The sequence below is a fragment of the Geotrypetes seraphini genome, chromosome 1 (genome assembly GCF_902459505.1).
Source record: "Geotrypetes seraphini chromosome 1, aGeoSer1.1, whole genome shotgun sequence".
In the NCBI taxonomy this organism is placed as follows: domain Eukaryota; kingdom Metazoa; phylum Chordata; class Amphibia; order Gymnophiona; family Dermophiidae; genus Geotrypetes; species Geotrypetes seraphini.
This window is the reverse complement of record NC_047084.1, coordinates 60,993,551-61,019,549: the sequence shown is the minus strand read 5'-3', so window position 1 is coordinate 61,019,549 and position 25,999 is coordinate 60,993,551. Positions and strand designations below refer to the sequence as shown.

Below are 25,999 nucleotides of genomic sequence, written 5' to 3'. Positions count from 1 at the left end.
GCGGCACTAAGAAGGCCTAGTTCTTGTAGAAATGCGTACAAAACCCGTTTTTAGTATCGGCACTTGGATGCTTTTGATAAATGTTCGTCTAAGTGCCAACTTAGGCCGGTTTTTGGACGTTTTTCACTTTCGATTATGAGCCCCTTAGCGTTTTATTATAGTACCGTATTTTCACGCATATAACGCGCGCGTTATACACGATTTTACAAACCGTGCATAACCTTGCGCGTTATACGCGTGAGCGCGCTATATAAAATTTTTTTTACATAGTTCCCACCCCGCCCGACGCCCGATTCATCATCCGGAAGGACCACTCGCACCCCCACCGCTCGCACTCCCACCCCGATGGACCGCTCGCACTCCCACCCGAAGAACCGCTCGCACCCCCACAGCCTTCCCCCCTCCCCCATGGAGAAGCTGTCTACCTTGTTTCCGGATGCCAGTGAGCCCAGCTGCTTCCTCTGCCGGCGGTCCTGCCCCTTCTCTGAACCCTGCTGCACTGCTTCCTCTTCCGGCGATCCCGCCCTTTCTCTGATGTCAGAGAAAGGGCGGGACCGCCGGAAGAGGAAGCAGCGTAGCGCAGGGCTCAGAGAAGGGGCAGGACCAACGGCAGAGGAAGCAGCTGGGCTCACTGGCATCCGGAAACAAGGTAGTCAGCTTCTCCATGGGGGAGGGGGGAGGCTGTGGGGGTGCGAGTGGTTCTTCGGGTGGGAGTGCGAGCAGTCCATCGGGGTGGGAGTGCGAGCGGTGGGGGTGTGAGCGGTCCTTCCGGATGATGAATCGGGCATCGGGGGGGGCATCAGGCTTTCAGGAAGGGGACAGGACTTCAAGGGGGGACAGGCAGACCTTCAAGGGGGGACAGGACTTCAAGGGGGGGCAGCCAGAGGAGAGTCGGGGCAGCGAACAGAGAGTTTGTGGCAGCGAACGGAAAGTCGGGGCGGGTGAAAGGAGAGTCGGGGCAGCCAGAGGAGAGTTGGGGCAGCGAACGGAGAGTCGGGGCAGCGAACGGAAAGTCGGGGCGGGTGAAAGGAGAGCCGGGGCAGCCAGAGGAGAGTCGGGGCAGCGAACGGAGAGTCGGAGCAGCCAGAGGAGAGTCGGGGCAGTGAATGGAAAGTCGGGGCGGGTGAACGGAAAGTCGGGGCGGGTGAAAGGAGAGTCGGGGCAGCCAGAGGAGAGTTGGGGCAGCCAGAGGAGAATCGGGGTGGCATTCGTGGTATACCCGTGAGCGCGGTATATAAAAATTTCTTTACATAAATGTGTGTTTCCTGCGCGCTGTACCCGTGTGCGCGTTTTACACGGGTGCGTGTTATCTACGTGAAAATACGGTAGATTTGCAGAAGTGACAGCATGCACTAAAATGGGAAACAGCATATTAAACTAAACCTTAAGTTTATGTAACACATCCTCTCCATAGAGATGGAGCTTGGCACGGTTTACAGCAGGGATCTCAAAGTCCCTCCTTGAGGGCTGCAATCCAGTCAGGTTTTCAGGATTTCCCCAATGAAAATGCATTGAAAGCAGTGCATGCACATAGATCTCATGCATATTCATTGGGGAAATCCTGAAAACCCGACTGGATTGCGGCCCTCAAGGAGGGACTTTGAGACCCCTGGTTTACAGGAACTTTAATATAAGGAAGGAAAAACATAATAAGAGTTAGTGATTATAAAAAGGGGGTAGCAAGATTTACATTTTTGAGAATAGCCAAGTTTTCAGATGCTTTCGGAATAATTGGAAGGAGCCCACATTCCGCAGCAGAGCAAGAAGGTTATTCCAGAGCTCAGTGATTTTGAAGAAAAGAGATTTTCCTAATTTTCCAGCATAAATAACGCCTTTTAGCGAGGGGAAAGATAGTTTAAGTTTTTGGATGGCTCTGGTAGTGTAAGGTCTCATAGAATTCCAAGATAGTGGAATTAGAGGAGGAAGAATGCCATGTAAGATCTTGAATGTTAGGCAGGCACACTAGAACCCTAGAAATTACTGGAAGCCAGTGAAGTTTTGACAGAAGTGGGGAAACGTGATCAAATTTACTTTTTGCGAAGATCAACCTAGCCACATTATTCTGGATCTGCTGAAGTCTTTGGAGACTTTTCTTGGTTAGACTTAGATGGAGTTGCAGTAGTCCATCCTGGAAAGAACGATTGATTGTACAAGGACAGCAAAATGTCGTTGGTGGAAGCAGGATCTCATTTTTCTCAACATGTGAAGACTAAAAAAACATTTTTTTACCAGAGTGTTGAGATGGTCATTTAATGAAAGTGTAGAATCAATAATGATGCCCAAAACTTTGAGAATTCAATCTGCAGTGTGGGACCAGAAGGTAATGAAATGAGTGTGGGTAGCTGATCTAATTTTGGGCCAAGCTAAAGTACCATACACTTCCCCCTCTGTATTCGCGGGAGTTAGGAGCAGAGCCGGCCCATGAATATTGAATATTCACAAATAATTTTTGGGCCGGCTCTGACCCACCCCCACCTTCCTCCCAGCATCCCAGACCTTACCTGGTGGTCTAGCGGGCTTTCAGGGCAGGAGCGATCGTCCTATGCTCCTGCCCTCCTACCCCGTGCAGAACACTCATAGCAAAAGGCTGCAGGGAGTTTCCGTCGTAGTCTCGAGAGACTACGGGAACTCACAGCAGCCATTTGCTATGAGTGATCTGCACGGGGCAGGAGCATAGGAAAATCGCTTCTGCCCTGAAAGCATGCTAGACCACTAGGTAATGTCTGGGATGCTGGGAGGAAGGTGGGCGGGAGGCAGGGAAGGTCCGGAATGCAGCTTTATTTAAAAAAAAAAATAAAAAATTGTGGATACTGAAACTGCAGATTCGGAGGGCTCCCTGTAATTTTGTTTTGGACTCATTCAGCTTCATTTGTACAGTGAGGGCCCAGGATTGGAGTTGCATTATGCATGCTGTTATATTCTCAGTGAGGTTAGTAAGATTCAAATCTATCTCAAGAAGTTGTATGCGCATTGTTTTATCCTGCATAGTTTTGCTTTTGAGAATACGTTTGTAGAAATTAAGGGCAGGATTATGTAACCGTCGCCCAAGTCGGTAGCCCCCTTAAAAGCGGCCGCCAATCACCTGTCAATCATTTGAGGGCACCAGTTACAGAATTGTGCCTATTCAGTCAAGATAGGGGGCTGAAATGTAGGCCAGGGTTTTCCGGTCCTATATTTCAGCCGCTAGACCACAGCAGCCTATCAGCTGAGCGACAGGGACTCTCCCAAAGCCGCGATTCTGTAACCAGCACCCTAGAATGATTGACAGGCAATCCGACTTGGGTGCCAGTTACAGTATCGCAGCTTTGGGGAGTCCCTGCCACTCAGCTGATAGGGGAGGTGGGGGGAATTCCCCTGCCGCGATCGGCTGCTGCGGTCTAGCAGCAAAGATAGGCGGCTTAAATGTAGGCCAGGGTTTTCCAGGCCTACATTTCAGCTGCCTCTCGGCGTGATTTGCAGCTGAATAACCGCTATAGCCCACCTAATGCCACTTCTGGCATTGCCCATACCTATTATGGCATTCTGCGGCCTAAAGCGGCTACCTAGCGGTGATTCCAGTGGCCATTTCTGCCGCCTTTTATGTAGGCATTGGTAGGTGCTTCAACCCTGCCTTTTCTGACTACATTTTCCAATTACTTAGGCATCAACAGGGCGCCTACTAACACCTAAATTTAGGCACTGGTTACAGAATTTCCCCCTAAGTAAAAAATCACTAATGAACTGAAAAATCATTGAAATCAGCTTGTTAGCAATATTATTCTAACAATTTTTCTTATGGAACACAGTAGAATTAGCTGAATTCATGCAAAAAACGAATTACATCTCAGAGAACTATAGTTAACCTTTTATTTGCAATAAAGAAGGAAGTTATAAATATGGGCTACCTTTAAAATGGGTTATTTTACCACTAATTTGTGCTGTTTTAGCACAGTTCCCATTTTATGTTGTGAGACCTAGTTACTAGCAACATAGGTTAATAGTAAAATGACACTTTTTAATTGTAGCCCACATTGATAACTTCCACCTTTAATTAAAGAATAAAGAAATGTCTTTAGAAATCTAAAACACTTCAACTCAAACATTTCAGGGAGATATCCTTCAAATATAGCCAACCAATATATATAATCAATATAACCAATATATACAAAAAAAATTATTGAGCATATAGGAAAAGATAGTTAGTTAGGACTACCCAAGGGTCTGAGAGCTAAATACCTGTATTTTGTATTAAAGTTTTTGGGTTGTGGAACGAATCATCTGAGTTTCCATTATTTTCTATTGGGATCCACCCGAGAATACTGAAAGAGCTCAGAGACGAAATAGCAGAGTTACTCAGGCATATTTGCAACCTATCCTTGAGAACAGGGATAATCTCGGAAGATTGGAGGATAGCAAATGTTACACCAATCTTCAAAAAAGGATCGAGAGGCAACCCAGGGAACTATAGACCGGTGAGTTTGACCTCAGTTCCGGGGAAGATGGTCGAATCACTGATCAGGGAAGGTATCAATGAGCATATAGAAAAAAATAAACTGATGAGAACAAGCCAGCACGGTTTCTATAAAGGATGATCGTGCCAAACGAATCTACTACATTTCTTTGAGGGGATAAGCAAACATTTGGACCAAGGTAACCCCATTGACATAGTATATCTGGATTTCAAAAAAGCCTTTGACAAGGTACCCCATGAGCGCCTGCTGAAGAAACTGTGGAACCACGGGGTGGAAGGGGACGTCCACAGATGGATCCAAAATTGGCTGGCGGATAGGAAGCAGAGGGTAGTAGTAAAAGGACACTACTCTGACTGGAAAGGGGTCACGAGTGGTGTCCCGCAGGGGTCAGTGCTGGGACCGCTACTGTTCAATATATTCATTAACGATCTGGAAACGAGCACGAAGTGCGAAGTTATCAAGTTCGCGAACGATACAAAACTCTCCAACAGGGTCAAAACTGTTGAGGAATACAAAGAACTGCAGAGCGACCTGAACAAAATGTGTGAGTGGGCAAAAAGATGGCAGATGAGCTTCAATGTGGAGAAATGTAAGGTCTTGCACATGGGGAAAGGGAACCCCATGTACAACTATACAATGGGAGGAAGGGTGATGGGGAAAGGCACCCTAGAAAAAGACCTGGGGGTATTGGTGGATACAACAATGAAGCCAGCGGCGCAATGTGCAGCGGCCTCAAAGAAAGCGAACAGAATGCTGGGCATTATCAAAAAAGGTATCACTACCAGAACGAAGGAGGTTATCCTGCCATTGTATCGAGCAACGGTGCGACCACATCTGGAATACTGTGTCCAATACTGGTCACCATACCTTAAGAAAGACATGGCGATATTTGAGAGGGTCCAGAGGAGAGTAACTAGGATGATAAAAGGAATGGAGAACCTTTCATATGCTGAAAGGTTAGACAAACTGGGGCTCTTTACCCTGGAGAAGCGGAGACTGAGAGGAGACATGATACAGACGTATAAAATCATGAAAGGCATAGAGAGGGTGGAGAGGGACAGATTCTTCAGACTAGCGGGGACAACAAGAACAAGAGGTCATTCAGAAAAACTGAGAGAGGACAGATTCAAAACGAATGCAAGGAAGTTTTTCTTCACTCAGAGGGTGGTGGACACCTGGAACACGCTTCCAAATAAGGTAATAGGACAGAGTACAATACTGGGTTTCAAAAAGGGACTGGATGACTTCCTGGAAGCGAAGGGGATTGCAGGGTATAGATAGGTTACTCTACAGGACAAAAGCGAAAAGCGTATGTGAGTTTTAGGGTAGGAGCACTATCAGATCCTGGACCTGAGGGGCCGCCGCGTGAGCGGACTGCCGGGCACGATGGACCTCCGGTCTGATCCGACAGAGGCAATTCTTATGTTCTTATACGAGTGCTGTGCATTACAAGCATGCTTCCGGAATGAATTATGCTCGCAAACCAAGGTTTTATTGTATATGAAATTCCAATTTTATTGGTCAGTCATAGTGGTTCCATCTCTCCTTTCATAATAGTGCACAAAATAAATATAAGCGTTTAAAGTGTGAATTCCATATATAAAATATCATAACAATGTCCATAAAATCAATTAGGCCTCTAATCTGATACCAAGCAATGTCAGAGATGATGTTTCAGATCCATCATATACTAAATTACTTATCTTGGCTGATTTCATTGAAAGCTGCTTAGAGAACTTTGTTTTGATATCTTCTTCAGGAGCAGTCGCATAAATTATCAACTCTGTATGTAACAAAAGTGAGCCAAGCATAGGGTGATGAAGCTATTGTGATATCACTGATGAAATTGGCTCTTACACATTTGTGGAATGAGACATTATGACACTACACTATTAACTCTGGTTATCAGACTGAAACTCTTCACAGTTAGGGGGGGCAGTTATGAATATGGGCTACCGTTAAGATGGATTATTCTTCTAATTTATGCTATTTTAACACAGGTCCCATTTTATGGAATGAGACCTAATTACTGATAAACCAGGTTAGCAGTAAAGTAGCCTATCTTAATGTTAGTTCATGTTGATAACATCCCCCCCTCCATCTGTGGCCTTGCCTCATTTCAATAACATTTAATTAAGCCAGCACCATGAGAAAAAGTTTCTTTTGGTGTCAGCTCATTCTAGTGACCAGTTTCACCATTTTATATTTCATTGTCATTGTAAAGCTTTCAGACATTTTCTGCTGTAGACACAAGAGTGGAAACCTCTTGAAAACAGAATGTACTACTCACGACTTTATTTCATATATCAGGTTTTAGACACCATTGAATGAAAGAGAAGAACAATTGTCTACTTTTATAATACAGCTACATTTATTCCTGTATACAATTCTGCAGGTTTTTTCCACAACTGAAAACGCCACCAATAGTACCAAGATAGAAACATGATGGTAGATAAAGGCCAAATGGCCCATCTAGTCTGCCCATCCACAGTAACCATTATCTCTTTCTCTCTCTGAGAGATCCCATGTGCCTATGCCAGGCCCTCTTGAATTCAGACACAGTCTTTGTGTCCACCACCTTTTCCAGGAGACTGTTCTATGCATCTAACACCCTTTCTGTAAAAAAGTATTTCCTCAGATTACTCTGGAGCCTATCACCTCTTAACTTCATCCTATGCCCTCTCATTGCAGAGTTTCCTTTTAAATGAAAGAGACTCGACTCATGCACATTTATATTACGTAGGTATTTAAACATCTCTATCATATCTCCCCTCTCCCGCCTTTCCTCCAAAGTATACAGATTGAGATCTTTAAGTCTATCCCCATATGCCTTATCACGAAGACCATGCACCAGTTTAGTAGCCTTCCTCTGGACCGACTCCATCCTTTTTATATCTTTTTGAAGGTGCGGCCTCCAGAATTGTACACAATATTCTAAATGAGGTCTCACCAGAGTCTTATACAGAGGCATCAGTTGCTCCTTTTTCCTACTGGCCATACCTCTCCCTATGCAACCTAGCATTCTTCTAGCTTTCACTGTCACCTTTTCAACCTGTTTTGCCACCTTAAGATCATCACATACAATCACACCCAAGTCCCGCTCTTCTGTCATGCACATAAGTTCATAATTCCTTTTTAGGTTAGCGAAACACATAAACTCATATTTTTGCCTTAATACTTTTGGAGTCAATATTGGAACAGATTTAACCAGGTAGGACAGCCTGACCGGCCCTAGAACAGATATTCGATAACTCTTAACTGGAGAGTGCCACAGAACATCTGCTTTAACTGCTTTAGCCCTCTCCAGTTAAGGCTGGGATAGTCCAGGGGATGGAATCAAGAGTGGGCCCAGAAATTATCTGGATACTGCTAATATTCAGTGCTGGTATCCAGATAATTTTCCAAGCAAGTCAGATTGCAGAAATAGCTGTCCTAACTTGCCTGGATAGTAATCAGAAGTGGTGGTAATATCATCTGCACCTGGATAAGAACATAAGAATAGCCTTACTGGGTCAGACCAATGGTGCATCAAGCCCAGTAGCCCGTTCTCACAGTGGCCAATCCAGGTCACTAATACCTGGCCAAAACCCAAAGAGTAAGCAATATTCCATTCAGAATCCTAAAGAATAGCAAGATTCCGGAATCTCAAAGAATAACAAAGATTGTGGATGATACGAAGTTATTCAGAGTAGTAAAGACACAGGGGAATTGCGAAGATCTGCAACGTGACATAATCAAGCTCAAGGAATGGGCATCGACATGGCAGATGAGGTTCAACGTGGATGTGTAAAGTGATGCATGTCGGTAACAAAAATCTCATGCACGAATACAGGATGTCCGGGGCGGTACTTGGAGAGACCTCCCAGGAAAGGAACTTGGGAGTTCTGATCGACAAGTCGATGAAGCCGTCCACACAATGTGTGGCGGCAGCAAAAAGGGCAAACAGAATGCTAGGAATGATGAAGAAGAAGAAGGTTATCATGCCGCTGTACCAGGCCATGGTACGCCCTCACCTGGAGTACTGCATCCAGCACTGGTCACCGTACATGAAGAAACATAGAAACATAGAATATGAAGGCAGATAAGGGCCATAGCCCATCAGGTCTGCCCACTTTACTGACCCATCCCCAAGTCTACTATCCTATGGATCCCACTCCTGGTGACAGGTTCCCTTGGCTTAACCCTCTAAGTGATCCCACATGGGCATCCCATTTGCTCTTAAATTTTTGCACGCTGTTTGCCTCGATCACCTGCACCGGGAGCTCGTTCCAGGGATCAACCACTCTCTTGGTGAAGAAATATTTCCTGGTGTCGCCATGAAATTTCCCGCCCCTGAGTTTGATCGGATGCCCTCTTGTGGTTGAGGATCCTTTGAGAAAGAGAATCTTTTCTTCCATCTCGATACGGCTGGTAATATACTTAAATGTCTCGATCATGTCTCCTCTCTCCCTACGTTCCTCGAGTGAGTACAGCCGCAAATTTTTCAGCCTTTCCTCGTACGATAGATCCTTGAGCCCCGAGACTATCCTGGTGGCCATCCGTTGCACCGACTCTACTCTCAGCACATCTTTTCGGTAGTGTGGCCTCCAGAATTGCACACAGTATTCCAAATGAGGCCTGAGGAGTTGTGGCTCGTTTCCAGTAGGGGGTGATGTTTATGGGATGGTAATGGAATGGATATCAGAACATGATAGTGCAGTATTAAGTGCCTATTTTTCGTATGATTCTGGATAATTCTAGTTAGATACAAGCATATATGTCAGTTAAGGCCACACCCAATAGAAGCGTATGACAAACTGGTGAATAAAATTCTGAATATGAATGAAGCTAAAGCCAGAAAACCACACTACAGATTAATATAAGGGAAAGTATAATAATATTCTTTTTATTACATTACATTACATCATTACATCAGGGATTTCTATTCCGCCATTACCTTGCGGTTCAAGGCGGATTACAAAAGGTTAGTTTAAGGACAGAATTACAATGAATAAAGAATTACAGCGTTACAGAATGACAGAATTATATGAATTGTAGAGCATAGCTAGAGATGTAATATGAAGATCTTGAGGGCTTTTAGTGGTCGTGTTTTTATTTCTGTTTTAGGAATTTCTTGAAAAGTGTGGTTTTTATTTCTTTTCTGAACGTCTTATAGTCTGGGGTGGTCATCAGAAGGTTGGAGATTTGGTTATCCAGTCTTGCAGCTTGTGTGGCTAGGAGGCCGTCATGTTGTTTTGTTCTTTTCACTTCTTTGGATGGGGGGGGTATGAATGGGGAGTGCGTTTTTCTGTGTCTGGTGCTGGTTGCTTGGATGAGGCGATTATTCAGGTATGATGGGCTGTCTCCGTGTAGTGTTTTAAATAATATGCAGTAAAATTTAAATTGGATTCTTTCTTGGATTGGGAGCCAGTGTGAGTTGATGTAGGCTTCAGTGATGTGGTCGTATTTTTTCAATGAATAGACGAGTCTTAAGGCTGTATTTTGGATTGTTTGGAGTTGTCTTATCGTAGTCGCCGGACATGGGAGGAAGAGAATGTTACAGTAGTCCAGTATTCCTAGTACTAGTGATTGTACTATAAGTAGGAATTGTGTGCCTTCAAAGAATTTTCGGACTTGTCTCAGGTTTCTCATGATTGCGAATGATTTTTGAGTTGTTTTGTTTATTTGTGGCTGCATTGTGCAGCATCTGTCTATGGTCATGCCTAGTAGTTTTATGGTTGTTTGGATGGGATATTTGGTTGCGTTTATGTCTAGGATGGTTGTGGTTTGGATCCTGTCGTTTTCTAGGAGGATGAATTTGGTTTTGTCTTGGTTGAGTTTAAGTTTGTGATTTTCCATCCAGTTTGTGACTGCTTCCAGTGTGTGGTGAAGTTCCTCTGTCATGGTATGTTTGGAATGATCGTATGGGATGAGGATGGTGATGTCATCTGCATAGCTATAGGATGTTATGCCTAGATTATCCAGATGGGTTCCTAGAGAGGCAGTGTATAGATTGAAGAGGGTGGGGGACAGTGGAGATCCTTGTGGTACACCGCATGGGTTTGACCAGGATTCTGATTTTTCTTTGTTTGATTTTACACTGTAGGTTCTGAGTTTTAGGAATCCTTTGAACCAGGAGTATACTTTGTCTGAGATGCCTATTGCATCTAGTATCTGTAGAAGGATGTTGTGGTCTACTAGGTCGAATGCTGCCGATAGGTCCAGTTGTATGAGTAGCATTTTTTTCCCTATACTAAGTTGTTGTCTGACGGTATCCATGAGGGAGCCTAGTAATGTCTCTGTGCTGAAATTTGTTCTGAATCCTGATTGCATGGGGTGTAGTAGGTTGTGGTCCTCTATGTAATTGGTGAGGAGTTTGGCTACTAGGCCTTCTGTTATTTTGACATATAGCGGAATTGAGGCTATAGGTCTATAGTTGGAAGGGAGGTTTTGTGGTGCCTTTGGGTCTTTTTGGATTGGGGTGATGACAATTTCGCTGAGGTTGTCCGGGAATGTGCCCTCTGTGAGCGTGAATTGGATCCATTGTAGAATTATGGTGCGGAACTTTATACTAGAGGTGGTAAGGAGATATGGGGGGCAATGGTTGAGGTCACAGGAGGCATGGCTGTATTTTTTGTATAATTTGTTAAATTCTGGCCATTTTATGTTTGGGAATTGAGACCAAGTTCTGTCTGCTGCGATTGCTTCTTTTCCTGTGGGGTGGATTGTGATTGGATTTTGGTTGGATGGGTTGAGTATGAGTGTGGCTCTGGTGTTGGTGATTTTATTCTTGAAATGTTCTGCTAAGATGGTGGGTGATGGTGGAGGTGTGTTGGTGGTGGTAGTGTATGGTTTGGTGTCTGTTAATTCTTTTAGTATTTGGAAGATTTTTTTGGAATCTTGTGTTTCTGTGCCTATGAGCTTGGTATAGTAACTTTTCCTCTTGTCTTTTAGTAGATTTTTATATTGTTTGTTGATTTTTTTCCAGTCGGTTTTTGTTTGTTCTTGATTCTTTTTTCTCCATTTTCTTTCTAATCTTCTACACTGTCTTTTGAGTTTTATGTACTTTGCTATTAGGCTAGATCATGCAGGAAAATACAGCGACTCCATTTTGGATTTTTGTTTTGTTATATCTTTGTTTTGCTATGTCTTTGGAATCCATTTTGTTTTCCAAGTCTTTGTTCAGGCTCTCAGCATCGTGGTGTTAATTGATACCAGATGTGTTTTAGACTGGCTAGAAAGACAACGTGTCCTAAACTAAGATATAAAATGCATTAAGTATGAATGGCCGAGATATGAATGAAAATTATGAATGAATGGGGGCCCCTGGAGTGATTGTATGACTGTATTGAATAAAAGAATGGGTTTTGAAAAGGCATTTTATATATATTTGCAACCTAAAGAAATCCTGAAATAACATCTGGAAGTAATTAGGTCAGAGACTCCTGCTCTAACATAGGAAGGCTTCTGTGGGCTAGATCGATGAAATTTGAGACTGTCAGCTCAGGGGGAGACAGCCCCTCCTTCTCTTTGATTGCCTTCTCCTGCACTTTCTCTTTTCCTCTAAGGCTGAGAACTTTTCAGCACCTTTGAAACTTTTTTCTTTGTCTAATTTTAAACACCTCCTTTGTTGATTTTTATTGGTTGTCAAACTGATGATGTCACACTGAGCCAAAAGTATATAATAGAGTGACTTGAGATATTAAGCTGAGCTCGTTATCGGAATAGACCAGCATTTTGGCAACTATAACGATCTCCCACTAATGTAACGGCTAATGCAATTTTGCTGTATTCTTTTGGTGTCATGATTGAAGATAAACACAATAAAATTACTGGTAACTTTACGTTAGTGAAATTTTGCATTTTTTATTATTTTTCACATCTTGAGCTTATGGCGTCAATGTCCCTTGCTCAGGCCTCACCATGGTTCTGTATAATGGCATTATGACTTCAGACTTCCGGCTGACGAAACTCCTGCGGATGCAACCTAACAACTGTCTTGCCTTAGATGAAGCCTTCTCCACATGATCAGCAGTTTTCATGTCTGCGCTGATGATCACTCCCAAGTCTCGTTCTGTTGAAGTTCTAGCTAAGGTCTCACCATTCAAGGTGTAAGTTCTTTACGGATTTCTGCTGCCGAGGTGCATGATCTTGCATTTCTTAGTGTTGAAGCCCAGCTGCCAGGTCGAGGACCAAAGCTCCAACAAATGTAGGTCCTGTGTCATACTATCGGGTGAATTGCCATCTCTCACTATATTGCATAGTTTGGTGTCGTCAGCGAATAACGTTATCTTACCTTGAAGCCCCTGAGTTAGGTCCCCTATGAATATGTTGAAAAGGAGCGGGCCCAAGACTGAGCCCTGCGTTTCTCCACTTGTCACCTCTGATGTTTTAGAGAGGGTACCATTAACTACCACCCTCTGAAGTCTGCCACTCAGCCAGTCATTGACCCATGTAGTTAGTGTTTCTCCCAGCCCCATTGATTTCATCTTGCTCAATAGCCTGCGATGCGGGACACTATCAAAAGCTTTGCTGAAGTCTAGGTATACAACGTCCAAGGATTCCCCCAAGTCTAACTGTTTTGTTACCCAGTCAAAGAAGCTGATGAGATTGGATTGGCAGGACCTACCCTTGATGAATCCGTGTTGACTGGGATCCCATAGATTCTCCTCATCCAAGATTGCATCTAATTTATGTTTGATTAGTGTTTCCATGAGTTTGCATACTATTGATGTGAGACTCACCGGTCTGTAGTTTTCAGCCTCTGCCCTGCAATCCTTTTTGTGCAGTGGAACGAAGTTAGCTGTTTTCCAGTCTATGGGGACTCTCCACGAACTTAGGGAGAGATTGAAGAGTCTTGATAGCGGTTCTGCCAGGATATCACGCAGCTCACTGAGCACCCTGGGGTGTAGATTGTCTGGTCCCATGGCTTTGTTCACCTTGAATCTTGCCAGTTCGTAGTAGACGTCGCCAGGTGTGAACTCGAAATTCTGAAACGAGTCTTCCACGCTGGGCCTTGCCTGCAACTGCGGACCGTGCTCTGGTGCCTCGCAGGTGAAGACCGAGCAGAAGTATTCATTCAGTAGTTCTGCTTTATTGGAATCTGATTCTGTGCAGTTCCCATCTGGTTTTCTAAGGCGTACTATCCCGTCTGTGTTCTTTTTCCTATCACTAATATACCTCAAGAAGGATTTGTCCCCTTTCTTCATGTTCTTTGCCAGAGTCTCTTCCACTCGAAGTTTGGCCTCCCTGACTGCCGTTTTGACCGCTGCAGACCTCGCCCTATGTTCTAGTTTAGCTTCCTAGTCTCCATACGTTTGTAGGAAATAAATGCTTTTTTCTTCTCCTTGATGAGGTGCGAGATTTCTGCGGAGTACCATTGGGGTTTGTTATTTCTCTGCCGTTTGTGTACTGATTTAATGTAGAGGCTTGTCGCTTCATGTATGGTAGATTTCAGGGATGACCACATAGCTTCCACATCATCGGTCGTAGCTTAGTTCTGCAGTGTCTGGTGGACGAAATCTCCCATGTATTCGAAGTCAGTGCCTCGGAAGTTGAGTACTTTTGTTTTCGTGTTTGATCTAGAGAAACCTTTCCTGAGGTAGAACCACACCATGTTGTGGTCGCTGGAGGTTAGCATATTTCCTACCGAGACCTTCGAGACGCTATCCACGTTGGTGAGTACCAGGTCCCTAGTGGGTTCCAATACCATTTGTTTGAGTTGTGCTCCCTTTATGGATGTTAACAGTCTCCTGCTGCCGCTGGTTGTTGCTGAGTATGAGTTCCAATCTGCATCAGGCATGTTGAAGTCCCCTAGCAGAACAGCGTCTCCCCGAAAGGGTCCAGAGAAGAGCGACTAAGATAGTTAAGGGGCTGGAGGAGCTGCCGTACAGCGAAAGATTAGAGAAACTGGGCCTCTTCTCCCTCGAACAGAGGAGATTGAGAGGGGACATGATCTAAACATTCAAGGTACTGAAGGAGATACTGAAGATCAATCAATTTCAACTACAAAGGACATGCTTACCTTTATAAATATTATAAACCTATCTACAACTATTCACCAACCAACTCATATAGCCAAGCATACTCTTGATATGATACTTATACCTAAATCCCCTTCTTTCAAATATTCCGAACCTTCAGTTCATCCAATACCCTGGTCGGATCACTATCTTATATCCTGTAACTTTACATTCCAACAAATAATACCGAACCTATTACCTGCTAATCATAAAACAATGAAAAGCCAGGCACTAAATATAATCAATTTGAATGAAGAATATTCTCATGTAACAGCCAGCTTCAGTAAGATGTTATCTCACTGATTTACCAAACTTCATTCTGTATGGCTTCACAGTATTTTAAGGTCCTCAGCGGGCCACCACACACTCAAACCATCTCATTGTGTGGGGCTTTACGCTCCCATTCGTCATTGGACCCATCTATATTTTGGTGCATATGTTGCAAATATTAATTTTTAAGAAATTTTTGTATAAATACATATATGCTAAAAGTACTTAGCTTGTGGATTCGACGCTAATAGGGAGGGTAGAAACATCAATCACCCAACATGTTTCGCCCATGCAACTCAAGGGCTTTATCAAGGCTCCCTCTCCCGTTCATAACCATTTTCTCCCACCATCGCGTCTAAAACGAAATTCGTTCCTCTTCCTCTTTCGACGAACAATTACGAATTTGGGAATCCACATTAAGGGCTCTCGTAGATACTAAAGCTCCTTTAATAACCAAAACAATTCCATATCGTAAACTAATAAACTCTTGGCATACAGAAGAACTTTCATTTTTGAAAAAACAGCAGAGATCATTAGAAAGAAAATGGAGAAACGACAAATCTCCCAGAAATTTACAACAATACAAAAAACACGCATCATTTTACAAACAAAAAATCAATCAAGCCAAAAATAATTATTATAATAAAAAAAATCACAGAAGCAAAAAATCCAGCAGCTCTATACTCTAAAGGGCACTCGTGATGAAATAATACCACCATTTTACCTCAAAAAATTTCTCTCTTGCTTGGGTCCTTTCATCCTCTCTTTAGTACAAAACAGTTTTCTTACGGCCTCTCTTCCTCAGAATTGGAAAAAATCCATAATTTCTCCTATTTTGAAAGATCATAAAGTTACCCCAGATGAAATTTCTAATTATCGCCCTATTGCAAACATTCCTTTTATGGCAAAACTTACTGAGAGACTTGTATTCGAACAACTCTCAGATTTCATCGAATCAACCAACGTTCTCCATCCTCACCAAACTGGGTTTCGAAAATTCCACAGCACAGAATACACCATGACAGGCTTGATCAATAATATCCATTACTTTCTCGACCACCACAAATCCGTAATTCTATTCTCTTTAGATCTAACCGCCGCTTTTGACACCATAGACCATTATCTATTATTAGATCGATTAGATTCAATCGGAATTAAAGACCAAGTTTTAGCATGGCTCACTTCTTTTCTATCAAATCGTTCATTTTAAGTTCTTGTAAACCGTGTCGAGCTCTATTCTCATGGAGATGATGCGGTATATAAACTTAAGGTTTAGATTAGATTAGATTAGATCTATCGTCAGCTTTAATGATAACACTTCCAAAATTTACTCTTCAAATTATGGTATCCCACAAGGTTCAATACTATCCCCCCTTCTTTTCAATATATTCCTTTCCCCACTTTTAAATATAACACAATCTCTAGGTTTTACAACTTTCGCTTATGCTGACGACATTCAACTCATCCATCCATTAGACCCTGAAAATTTAGATGACATTACATCTATCAATAATAAACTTGTAATAATAAAAAACTGGCTTAATACAAATAAATTGGCTTTAAATCTCAAAAAAACAAAATCAATGCTCTTTTCTTGGAAAAGAGACACAATATTAACTTCTCCAATTTCCATCAATAATATGGAATTAGAACTGGTTACCACTATAAAAATTTTAGGCGTTTTGATTGATGATAAACTTACCTATCATGACTATATTAGCAATATTGTTAAAACATGTTTTTATAAATTACGTTTAATTCGCTCACTTACCAAGTTCCTACAGCCTGAATCCATTAATATTCTAATCCACTCCTTAATTATATCCAGAATAGACTACTGTAACTCTCTCTTTATTAACATTACCCAAAAGGAAAAAAGAAGGCTGCAATTGATACAAAATACCGCCGTGAAATTGATCTACAATGCAAAAAAATATGATCATGTTACCCCCCTGTTGATCAAATCACATTGGCTTCCGGTAAGCCATCGCATCACTTTTAAATTACTACTTTTAGTTTTTAAAGCCGTAAATTTTAACGAACCACAATTTATCAACAGGTGGCTAATCCCCCACAGCACCACGCGGTCACTCCGCTCAACTTCTTATAGTCTTCTTTCCAGTCCCTCTATGAAAGTTATAGGAATCAGACGACACGACATGTTTTCAGTCATGGCCCCCCATTCATGGAATCACTTACCTCAATACATTAGAGAATTAAAAGATCTAACCCTATTTAAAAAAACTCTAAAAACATTTATTTTTAAAGATGCTTATGATTCCTAGTATATTAATTACCGATTTTTATTTAAGTAACTAAATTTACCCTCCTTTTTGTTCTTCCCTTTTATGTTTTTCTTTCTCTCCTATCCAAACATTGTAACTTTTCCCCTACTTATCCTCACAACTCTGGTACGTTTTAACCTATAACAAAAAACTATTTTAGATATATGTATTTTGTATGTTAAGTTTTAACCCATAGCAAAAGTTAGTTTATATGTTAACACCAATTTCTTATTTGTATATTTTATGATGTTGTACATCGCCTAGCAATTTAAATAGGCGATTCATTAAGAACAAATAAACTTGAAACTTGAGTAGATAAGGACAGGTTGTTCACCCTCTCCAAAGTAGGGAGAACAAGAAGGCACTCTAAAGTTGAAAGGGGATAGATTCCGTACAAACCTAAGGAAGTACTTCTTCACCCAGAGAGTGGTAGAAAGCTGGAATGCTCTTCCAGAGGCTGTTATAGGGGAAAACACCCTCCAAGGATTCAAGACAAAGTTAGACAAGTTTCTGCTGAACAAGAACGTGAGCTGGTAGGGCTAGTCCCAGTTAGGGTGCTGGTCTTAGACCAGAGGGCCGCCGCGTGAGTGGACTGCTGGGCATGATGGACCGCTGGTCTGACTCAGCAGTGGCAATTCTTATGTTCTTATTCTGGAACTCCAAAGAGTAGCAACATTCCATGCTATCGATCCAGGGCAAGCAGTGGCTTCCCCCATGTCTTTCTCAATAACAGACTATGGACTTTTCCTCTAGGAAATTGTCCAGAAAGACCTGGAAATTTGGTGTCAGTGTTCATATCAGACCCAGCACTGAATCAGGGTCAAATTCAGTCTACGGTGGTCAGTACTTTAAATTGCTGACCACTGCTAGCTGAATATAGGACCCAGCTATCGTAACTTGCCCAGATAGCTGGATATTGATACTGAATATGGACTAATATTCAAACTTCCAGCAGCCAAGCAAGATCCAGATATTCAGTGCCAAGTGCCAGGGCACAGGTTAGGCCTGGCATTCGACTATCTAAGTGAAACCCAGCCTGCAGCAGTTAGCACCTTAAAAAATCACTGACCGCTGCTGGCTGTCAGTTCCTTAAACAGAAAGGAAAGGCTACTTGGTTATTTAGATTTCTGTAGAGCTTTTTATAATGGATTTTGTGTTGACTTCACAGGTCATGTTATGTAAATGATATCTATGCGTCAAAGATTCTCTGATGTACTTGGATTGTGTTATCTTCTGGAGAAGTTTAAAAAAAATACCTGAGCCCTAATTTGGGGGGTGGAGTTAGATACTAAAGTGCATTAAGGTTATAGCACATGTTATTTGTCCCTTAGGTTGCTTTAAACATCAATAATGTGCGTTATATTACCTTAACCCATATTAGAATACCATGGAAAGATAATAATGAGAGGTGACGCATGGAAAGGGAATGAGACTTGATATACCAGCTTTCTGTGGTTACAATCAAAGCAGTTTACATGTTATATACAGGTACTTATTTTGTACCTGGGGCAATGGGAAATTAAGTGACTTGCCCCAGAGTCATGAGGAGCTGCAGTAGAGATCGAACCCAGTTCCCCAGGTTCTCAGGCTGCTGCACTATCCTCTTTCCTTATTATGTAAATCAAATAACACAGCTTGCAGTCAGCATGTGGTAAGCTGCATTTACTAAGGTGCAGTAAAAGCTGGCATTTTACCAGAACTTGATGCATCTTAGGAGTCACTAACCTGTGATAGTTCAGCACTGCAGGTTAGTGACTCCCACAGTAGAGAAATAACGCAGCTTGCGATCAAACTTGCACGTTGCATTTTTCTTACTCCCCAGGAGCATCTTGCTTTCCCTTCAAGAGCATCCCCCCTGGTGGTCCAGGGTGTCCTGGAGCAAGAGTGATCCCCAGCCATTCCCACCTCTTCTGGCACTGGATTCAAAAATATCACTGGCAGTCTCTAGCAGTAGATTCGTAGTACGACAGCTAGGGATCAAGCTGCCATATAAAGAATGTAACAGTGTGAGCAATGGCCGACCTGGTGTCTTGAATAACACAGCCACAGAGAGGTTTCAAAGTGAAATAAACTCATTTATTTTGAGAACAGAAAAGTAAGTGACCTGTTTCTCTCATAGGTCAGGAGGAAATAAACACAGCAAACAGTAGTTCTTGTGGTCAAAAAGTCCTTTACTGTGACCAGCTCCTACAGGCCCACAGCATACAGTGGTCTGTTTAGCCCATATTATTTACTGATTACATTGATGTAAATTTATATTTTACTTGTTTTAATTTGTACATCGCTTAGTAAAATTTAATAAGCGATTCATTAAGTTAAAAATAAACTTGAAACTTGAACTTGATCTGTCTTTCAAAACAGCAAAATAACTTGCCTATGGCCTGGCATCCCAGAGTCACAGTTCTGTCTATCCAAAAGGCAGTACAATTGGCTAGGCTTGGCCTTTAGTTTAAAAGTCATCTCATCAGAGTGCTCTATGCTGAGAGTTTTATAACATAGTAACATAGTAGGTGACGGCAGATAAAGACCCGAATGGTCCATCCAGTCTGCCCAACCTGATTCAATTTAAATTTTTTTTTTTTTCTTCTTAGCTATTTCTGGGCGAGAATCCAAAGCTTTACCCGGTACTGTGCTTGGGTTCCAACTGCCGAAATCTCTGTTAAGACTTACTCCAGCCCATCTACACCCTCCCAGCCATTGAAGCCCTCCCCTGCCCATCCTCCTCCAAACGGCCATGCACAGACACAGACCGTACAAGTCTGCCCAGTAACTGGCCTAGTTCAATCTTTAATATTATTTTCTGATATTTTTATCCTGCCTTCACCAAGCCCTCCCTGCTCTACTCTTGTTAAGTCATCTCTTCCTTGCTCTGTGGCCCCACCTTTTAAAGGTGGCTCTGTGACTGTGCTGTTAAGGGGTATTGGTAACTTTCTATAGACTGTCTCTCAGGGGAAAATAGGGTCTCTAGTACCATATTGAACTCAGCACTGGCAGGGGCAGGAGTGACTGGAGGATAACTCTTATCCCACAACCCTTTAGACCACTAGTGATTGACATATGTAGGCCTGGATATGGGCAGCTACAGGAGGGTTGGGGGTTTATTAAGAGGTGTGTATGTTGTGGGGGGAACATTCAATTCTATTCACTATAAGAATATTCCCAGGAAGCATCAGACCTCAAGTTAGCAACCCGATGCTTGCAGTGAGGATGAATAATGCAACTCCTTAGGTTGTTCACAAGCTACATTATTCTTATACTGCAGGAACTCAGCGCAAAGCAGCAGCGCCAAATAGTGCTCCTGTTCGTGTTGCTCAGCGGCCGATGAAACTTGATCTGCAGCAGCCAGTTAGCAGTGGGGCAGGAGTTCGGAAAGCTTGTTCCTGCCCGCTGCACCTCCACCAGGGATTGGCAGAGGTATGAGGATAGGGCAGAGAGGGGGCAGAGCCTTGTGGCAGCGGCCTGCAAAATTCTGGGAGGGAGCGTTGGCTCAAATATAAACCAGGACCCCAATTTTTTGGCCCAAAAACCACGGTTTATATTCGAGTATATACAGTAAACCTTCTGACACAGGATCAATTAAGTCTAAGAGCGCTAAATTTATTCTAAACTCTCCTTTATCCTTTATAATATCAATTGATGATCTTATTCCCTCATATAATGCTGTTAATTATTCCCTATAAATTCATGGCTATGAAATAATGTCTTTAATCACCATACCAATTTGTGTCTTCATCTAAAGGAGTCTCCATAAACCACCAATTCAGTTGATCATTAAGGATCAATGAATTGCACAGAGCATAAGTGAAATCCACTGCAACACTTTCAGTTGGTGATTTTATTAGTTTGTTAGATCATTAAGCATCAATCTACCCTACAGAGCATGTTTGTAATCAGTTATACCTTCTAATATATCATCAATTGGTTTTAGATGAATTAAATTCATTCCTAATTTTGACAATTACAACATTATTAACTGACACCCTCAGAAGTTCATCTTTCATTAAAAAAAACCCTAATCCCTTTATCTACACAATTGTCTATAGTAAATATCAGCGTCTAAATAAAGCCCTATTACTACACTATAGCAAACGCTAGTGTGCACTTACCACACATTAAAATAGCTTACCGTGGGATGTGTGCTGGTTTTCTATGGTAAATTTTCCTCTCTGCATACGTACACCATATGCTAAAAAAATATTTTTCATATCATTCATTAAATAAATAAATTTATGTACTGTACAAATGAAAGATGGTAAAATGATATATTTATTGTTAATGTGTTTGAACATATATATTCATTTAATGTAATTTTGAAAATGAATAAAGAATTTATAAAAAAAATAAATAAATTTCTTCTAAGGAAGCATGTTAGGATGTAGAGAGTGGGCATAACAGTGGTGATCGATTAGTGTGTGGGCCCTTACCACCTACAAAATAGATGTCGGTAGGAGCTCACACTGCAAAATTTTTTAACGGCCCATGCCCACTAATTCAGAAAATGGGAAAATGTGCTATTTTCTAACCACAGCACATATGGCCGTAACATGCTGGAAATAAAACTGCGTAAGGGACAAGCTAAGGCAGGGGTCTCAAAGTCCCTCCTTGAGGGCCGCAATCCAGTCGGGTTTTCAGGATTTCCCCAATGAATATGCATGAGATCTAGGTGCATGCACTGCTTTCAATGCATATTCATTGGGGAAATCCTTGAAAACCCGACTGGATTGCGGCCCTCAAGGAGGGACTTTGAGATCCCTGAGCTAAGGCCATTTTTGCTGCAGCTTTAATAAAAATGGCCCCTTAGTGTGATGCACAAAAATTGAGGCCAACTTCAAAGATATAAACCTCCATAGTAATAGTTGGGGTAATTTTATAAGAGGATTTTTCATGCATAAAAGCCATGCTATATAAAAGGATTTTTATAAAATGACCTCATAAGTGATGTTCGTAAGAGTACGTGCAGTGGCAAAAAGATGCAGACTTTTATGCAACTCACAGGTAAGCATGTTCAGGGATGGAGCTTAGGCAGAATGCTTGCAGAGTTGTGATTTATGTATGTATTTAATAAAATACTTTGATTGCTAACATTTTGTTCACAGCTTCAATCTAGGCATGATTTATGCTGGCTTACCCTAATATTTTATAAAGATGCATCTTTATAAAATAGGCTAAAAATAGGCACTACTTGATCTTTGATTATATATTGCCTGCTATAAAATTACCTACTTGAGGTCTGTATTTACTGTCTGAAAAGGAGGAGATTGTTGGGCAGACTGGATAGACTGTGCTGGCCATTTGTGACGTTACTCTGGGATTGATATTTAAAAGGATTTAACCAGGCAGGAAAGGGAACTCTAGAAGGAGATTAAAAAAATCATTAAGTGGTAGAAGGATGGGACTGCTGCCTGACTGGGGAATTTTATGAAGAAAATATAGTCAAACGTTGGTTTGCGAGCATAATTCGTTCCAGAAGCATGCTTGTAATCCAAAGCACTCATACATCAAAGCAAATTTCCCCATAGGAAATAATGGAAACTCAAGACTTGTACATGTATTGCAGAACCTCGTTCATTTAGAACAGTCACTACACTACACTCCTTCAGTGTCAGAGAGAGAGAGAAGAACCAGTGGCTCAGTTGTGATGATGTGACGTGTATACTGTATATACTCGTATTGCAAAACCTCGCTCATTTAGAACAGTCACTACACTCCTGCAGCGTCAGAGAGAGAAGACCAAAAAAACTCTGTGGAGTGACGATGTTCCTAAATGGACTTTATTTGAAAGTGTCAAAGTTCCAAAGGTACACTGAAATCATCCACATAAAATAAATTAATCCACATAAAAATAAATTCATCCACATAAAAATAGATTATCCACATAAAAGCCTTAAAGGATCTAGTCCGCTAGGGATACAGGACCCAACATGGTCTGCATTTCATAAAAAAAGTCTTCTTCAGGGGTTGCGTTTCGAAAAAAAAGTCTTCTTCTATTGCAAATGCAAGCAGTGTCTCACTTCCGGCTCACCATACAATTGTTTCCCACATAATCACCTTTATAGGACCCCCAGGGACCCCTGAAGAAGGCTTTTTGGCAAAATGCGGACCGTGTTGGGTCCTGTATCCCTAGCGGACTAGGTCTTTTAAGGCTTTTATGTGGATAACCTATTTTTATGTGCATGAATTTATTTTTATGTGGATGATTTCAGTGTAACTTTGGAACTTTGACACTTTCAAATAAAGTCCATTTAGGAACATCGTCACTCCACAGAGTTTTTTTGGTTTTCTCTGGATTTTCTTCTCTGTGGATATTTTGGGATCAATTCCTTTTGTTTTTCTGAGAGAGAAGAACCATCGGCTCAGTTGTGATGTGTGTATACAGTATGTACTTGTATTGCAAGACATTGCTTGTATATCAAGTTAAAATTTAATAAAATGTTTTGTTTGTCTTGCAAAACACTTGCATACCAAGTTACTTGCAATCCAAGGTTTTACTGTATTTTTATTTTTTTTAAACTCTTTCTACTGTCCCTTGACTCAGCCCTGAATTGGGTTTGGGCTACCTCTGGTTGTGAAATCTTAAAGTTTTTTCCTTCAGTAAATGGTCTGAACCTTGACCTTGTCTACACATGTAATCTGCTGCTATCTCCTACCTTTATTCTTACAGAAGACAAATGAGTCCTTCTTCTCCACTGCTAATATATCCAATACTGTTGTGAGCTCTTAGTCCTTGTATTTCAGGAGTTGATTGTTGAACATTGCAAGTAAGTAGGGAAGGACAAAAGTTCATCAGTTAAGAATAAGATAGAATGGAAACACTGGAGAAGCAAAAAAAAAAAAAAAAGATCATGAGAGAATGGTAATCTTGCTTTATGTCCCTGATCTGTTCCATATCCCAGAGGTACCATGACATTGTTCTCTGATGTGGTACACAGTGTACAGTGTAACTTTGGTAAACTATGTTTTGAAGAATTCCCATGTGACTATACGCACAAATTCTTTCATGCAGAATTTACTTAAAAGTGAGACCTTCATAGCAAAAGAATACACAGGCTGTTGAAATATGTACTTACAGACTGTTATTGTAGCACGTTCTTGTAACTGAAATAATTTACAGTATACTGTGAAAACTTGGCTTTTACAAATACCATAGATGTGAATGTCAGTGTTGGCAGGCTACCTAATCTTCTAATTACTGGCAAAAACCCAGATCAAGTGTCTAATCTAGCTTAATTGCCTTACATGACAAAGGAGGGAATTAGTGGAAAAAAAATTAATTTGTTAGCAGAGAGATGGATTGGAAAGCTTCTAAAGGATTTAGAGTATAATTTTTTGGCATGTGGACAGAACATATAACATATGTTTTTATGCTTCCCTTCAGTTCCTGTTGCTCTAATCTTTTGGTTCTTACTCATGTATATTCTTGCTCGAGAAAAAAGGTTATGTTTCTATATGCCAAAGGATGTCCCTATCCCCTCCGGATTCTAATGTGGAGGGTCCCTGGAGCCAGAGGAGGAATGATCTCATGTTATTTGGCTCTTTCAGAAAGAGGAGTTGTCTTATTGACGAGGGTACTGCTTCTCTGGCCATAGTGCGGACTTTAGTGTCTGTGGACACTTGCTGGAAGGCTTCTCAGGGCCCCCTAATCATTTCCACGTGCACAAGGCTCTCGTCCAAATGATGGCAGAGTGAGTACTTCTGGATGGACCTCTCCAAGGCTCCAGCGTCCTGGATTTTTCTGCTGTATTGGAGATAAATAAGTTTGAAATGGTGGTTCCAGCTATCTTGGTGGTTACTTTGGCATTAATCTCCGATAAGGACTGACTTCTTAAGTTATATTTTTACAATATATTATATTAAAATGAACTCAAAACCAGTGATTTGTTTTGTAGTAAACTTTCTTAACAATGGCTTTTCCTTTGGATACACCACCATGAACTTTAACTAATACATTTCCCCTGTGTTGGAGAATCTATGCCGGGCTCCCACTGCCAAAGATGTGATCAGGCTGAGATATACAAACACCATGGCACGTGGGGAGCCCGGGCATACCTGCCAAGCAAGATGAGGAGGTAGAAATGGTGGGGTGAAAGGAAGGAATATTAAATGGGAACTTAGGGGAGATTGAAACCTTCCTCCCTAGCTCTCAAACTATTGTCATTCTCCTCAAATCACACTCCCTCTTCCCCCATTCACTCACTTTTTCCAGCAGTGGCCTTTCAGCATCACCTGAAATCACTCAGCCCACTGCCTTTCACAAGCCGATGCCCATTCACTTTCTCAGGCCACCCACCTGCCCCTTATTCAAAACTCTTGACACTTATACTCCTGTCTAATCATTCAGTCAGTCCCTTTGCCACTCATCCATACTTCACTCACAAGCTTCACTTACTTAGCTGACTCCATCACTTGTAAACCCAGCATCCACTCATTCATTTAACACCCACCCTCTACTGATAACCCCCTTCCACTCATTTAGTTCTTCCACCACTAAACCCCTGCTCCCCGCTTACTCACTGACTTACTCAACCAGCTTACTGCTTGCTCTTAACACCTTATCTACCCCCAACCTACAACTGCTCATGAAATATTTTGATACATGTGGAGGGGCATTTTCGATATAAAGTCTAAAGCAAAGTTTAGATATTTTGCAGAACACACACAAAACTTCAATACCAAACATTCCCATTTTCAAAACTGCAAAATGTCTATCTTGGGGTTTTTTTCAAAATGGAAGGATGGATGTATCTTTGGAAGGATGTGTTTATGTTCTTAAGATGTCCCACAGTACAATGCTCAGCGCTATTCTATTATGCATAGATGCAGCGTCCAGCAGCGTCCAGCAAATTTAAGTGTATCTATATAGTTAGGCGTCCTTTATAGAATCCCCTTTTAGGTGTCATATAGATGTCCTGATGCCTATAATGTTATTGCGTTTTAGCGTTTTGGCATCATTAGAACGGCAATTTTATGCTGGTTACTGCATTAAAATTGTATG

General features: G+C 41.8%; 1 protein-coding gene across 13 annotated transcripts in view; it reads left to right on the top strand.

The window, feature by feature from the left end:
- Nucleotides 1-25,999, top strand: part of GHR (growth hormone receptor) — a 436,004-nt gene that overhangs the window by 94,221 nt on the left and 315,784 nt on the right. For 4 of the 13 annotated variants that reach the window (XM_033932056.1, XM_033932036.1, XM_033932046.1 and 1 more), the window contains one exon: nucleotides 20,270-20,421. The exons of 7 other annotated variants lie outside the window; for them this stretch is intronic. In XM_033932056.1, the coding sequence (XP_033787947.1) occupies nucleotides 20,329-20,421 (93 nt within the window). In that variant the 5' untranslated portion in view covers nucleotides 20,270-20,328. Of the gene's footprint in view, nucleotides 1-20,269; nucleotides 20,422-25,999 lie in introns of those variants that run through there. 2 more of the 13 variants (XM_033932102.1, XM_033932136.1) reach the window with 2 other exon arrangements.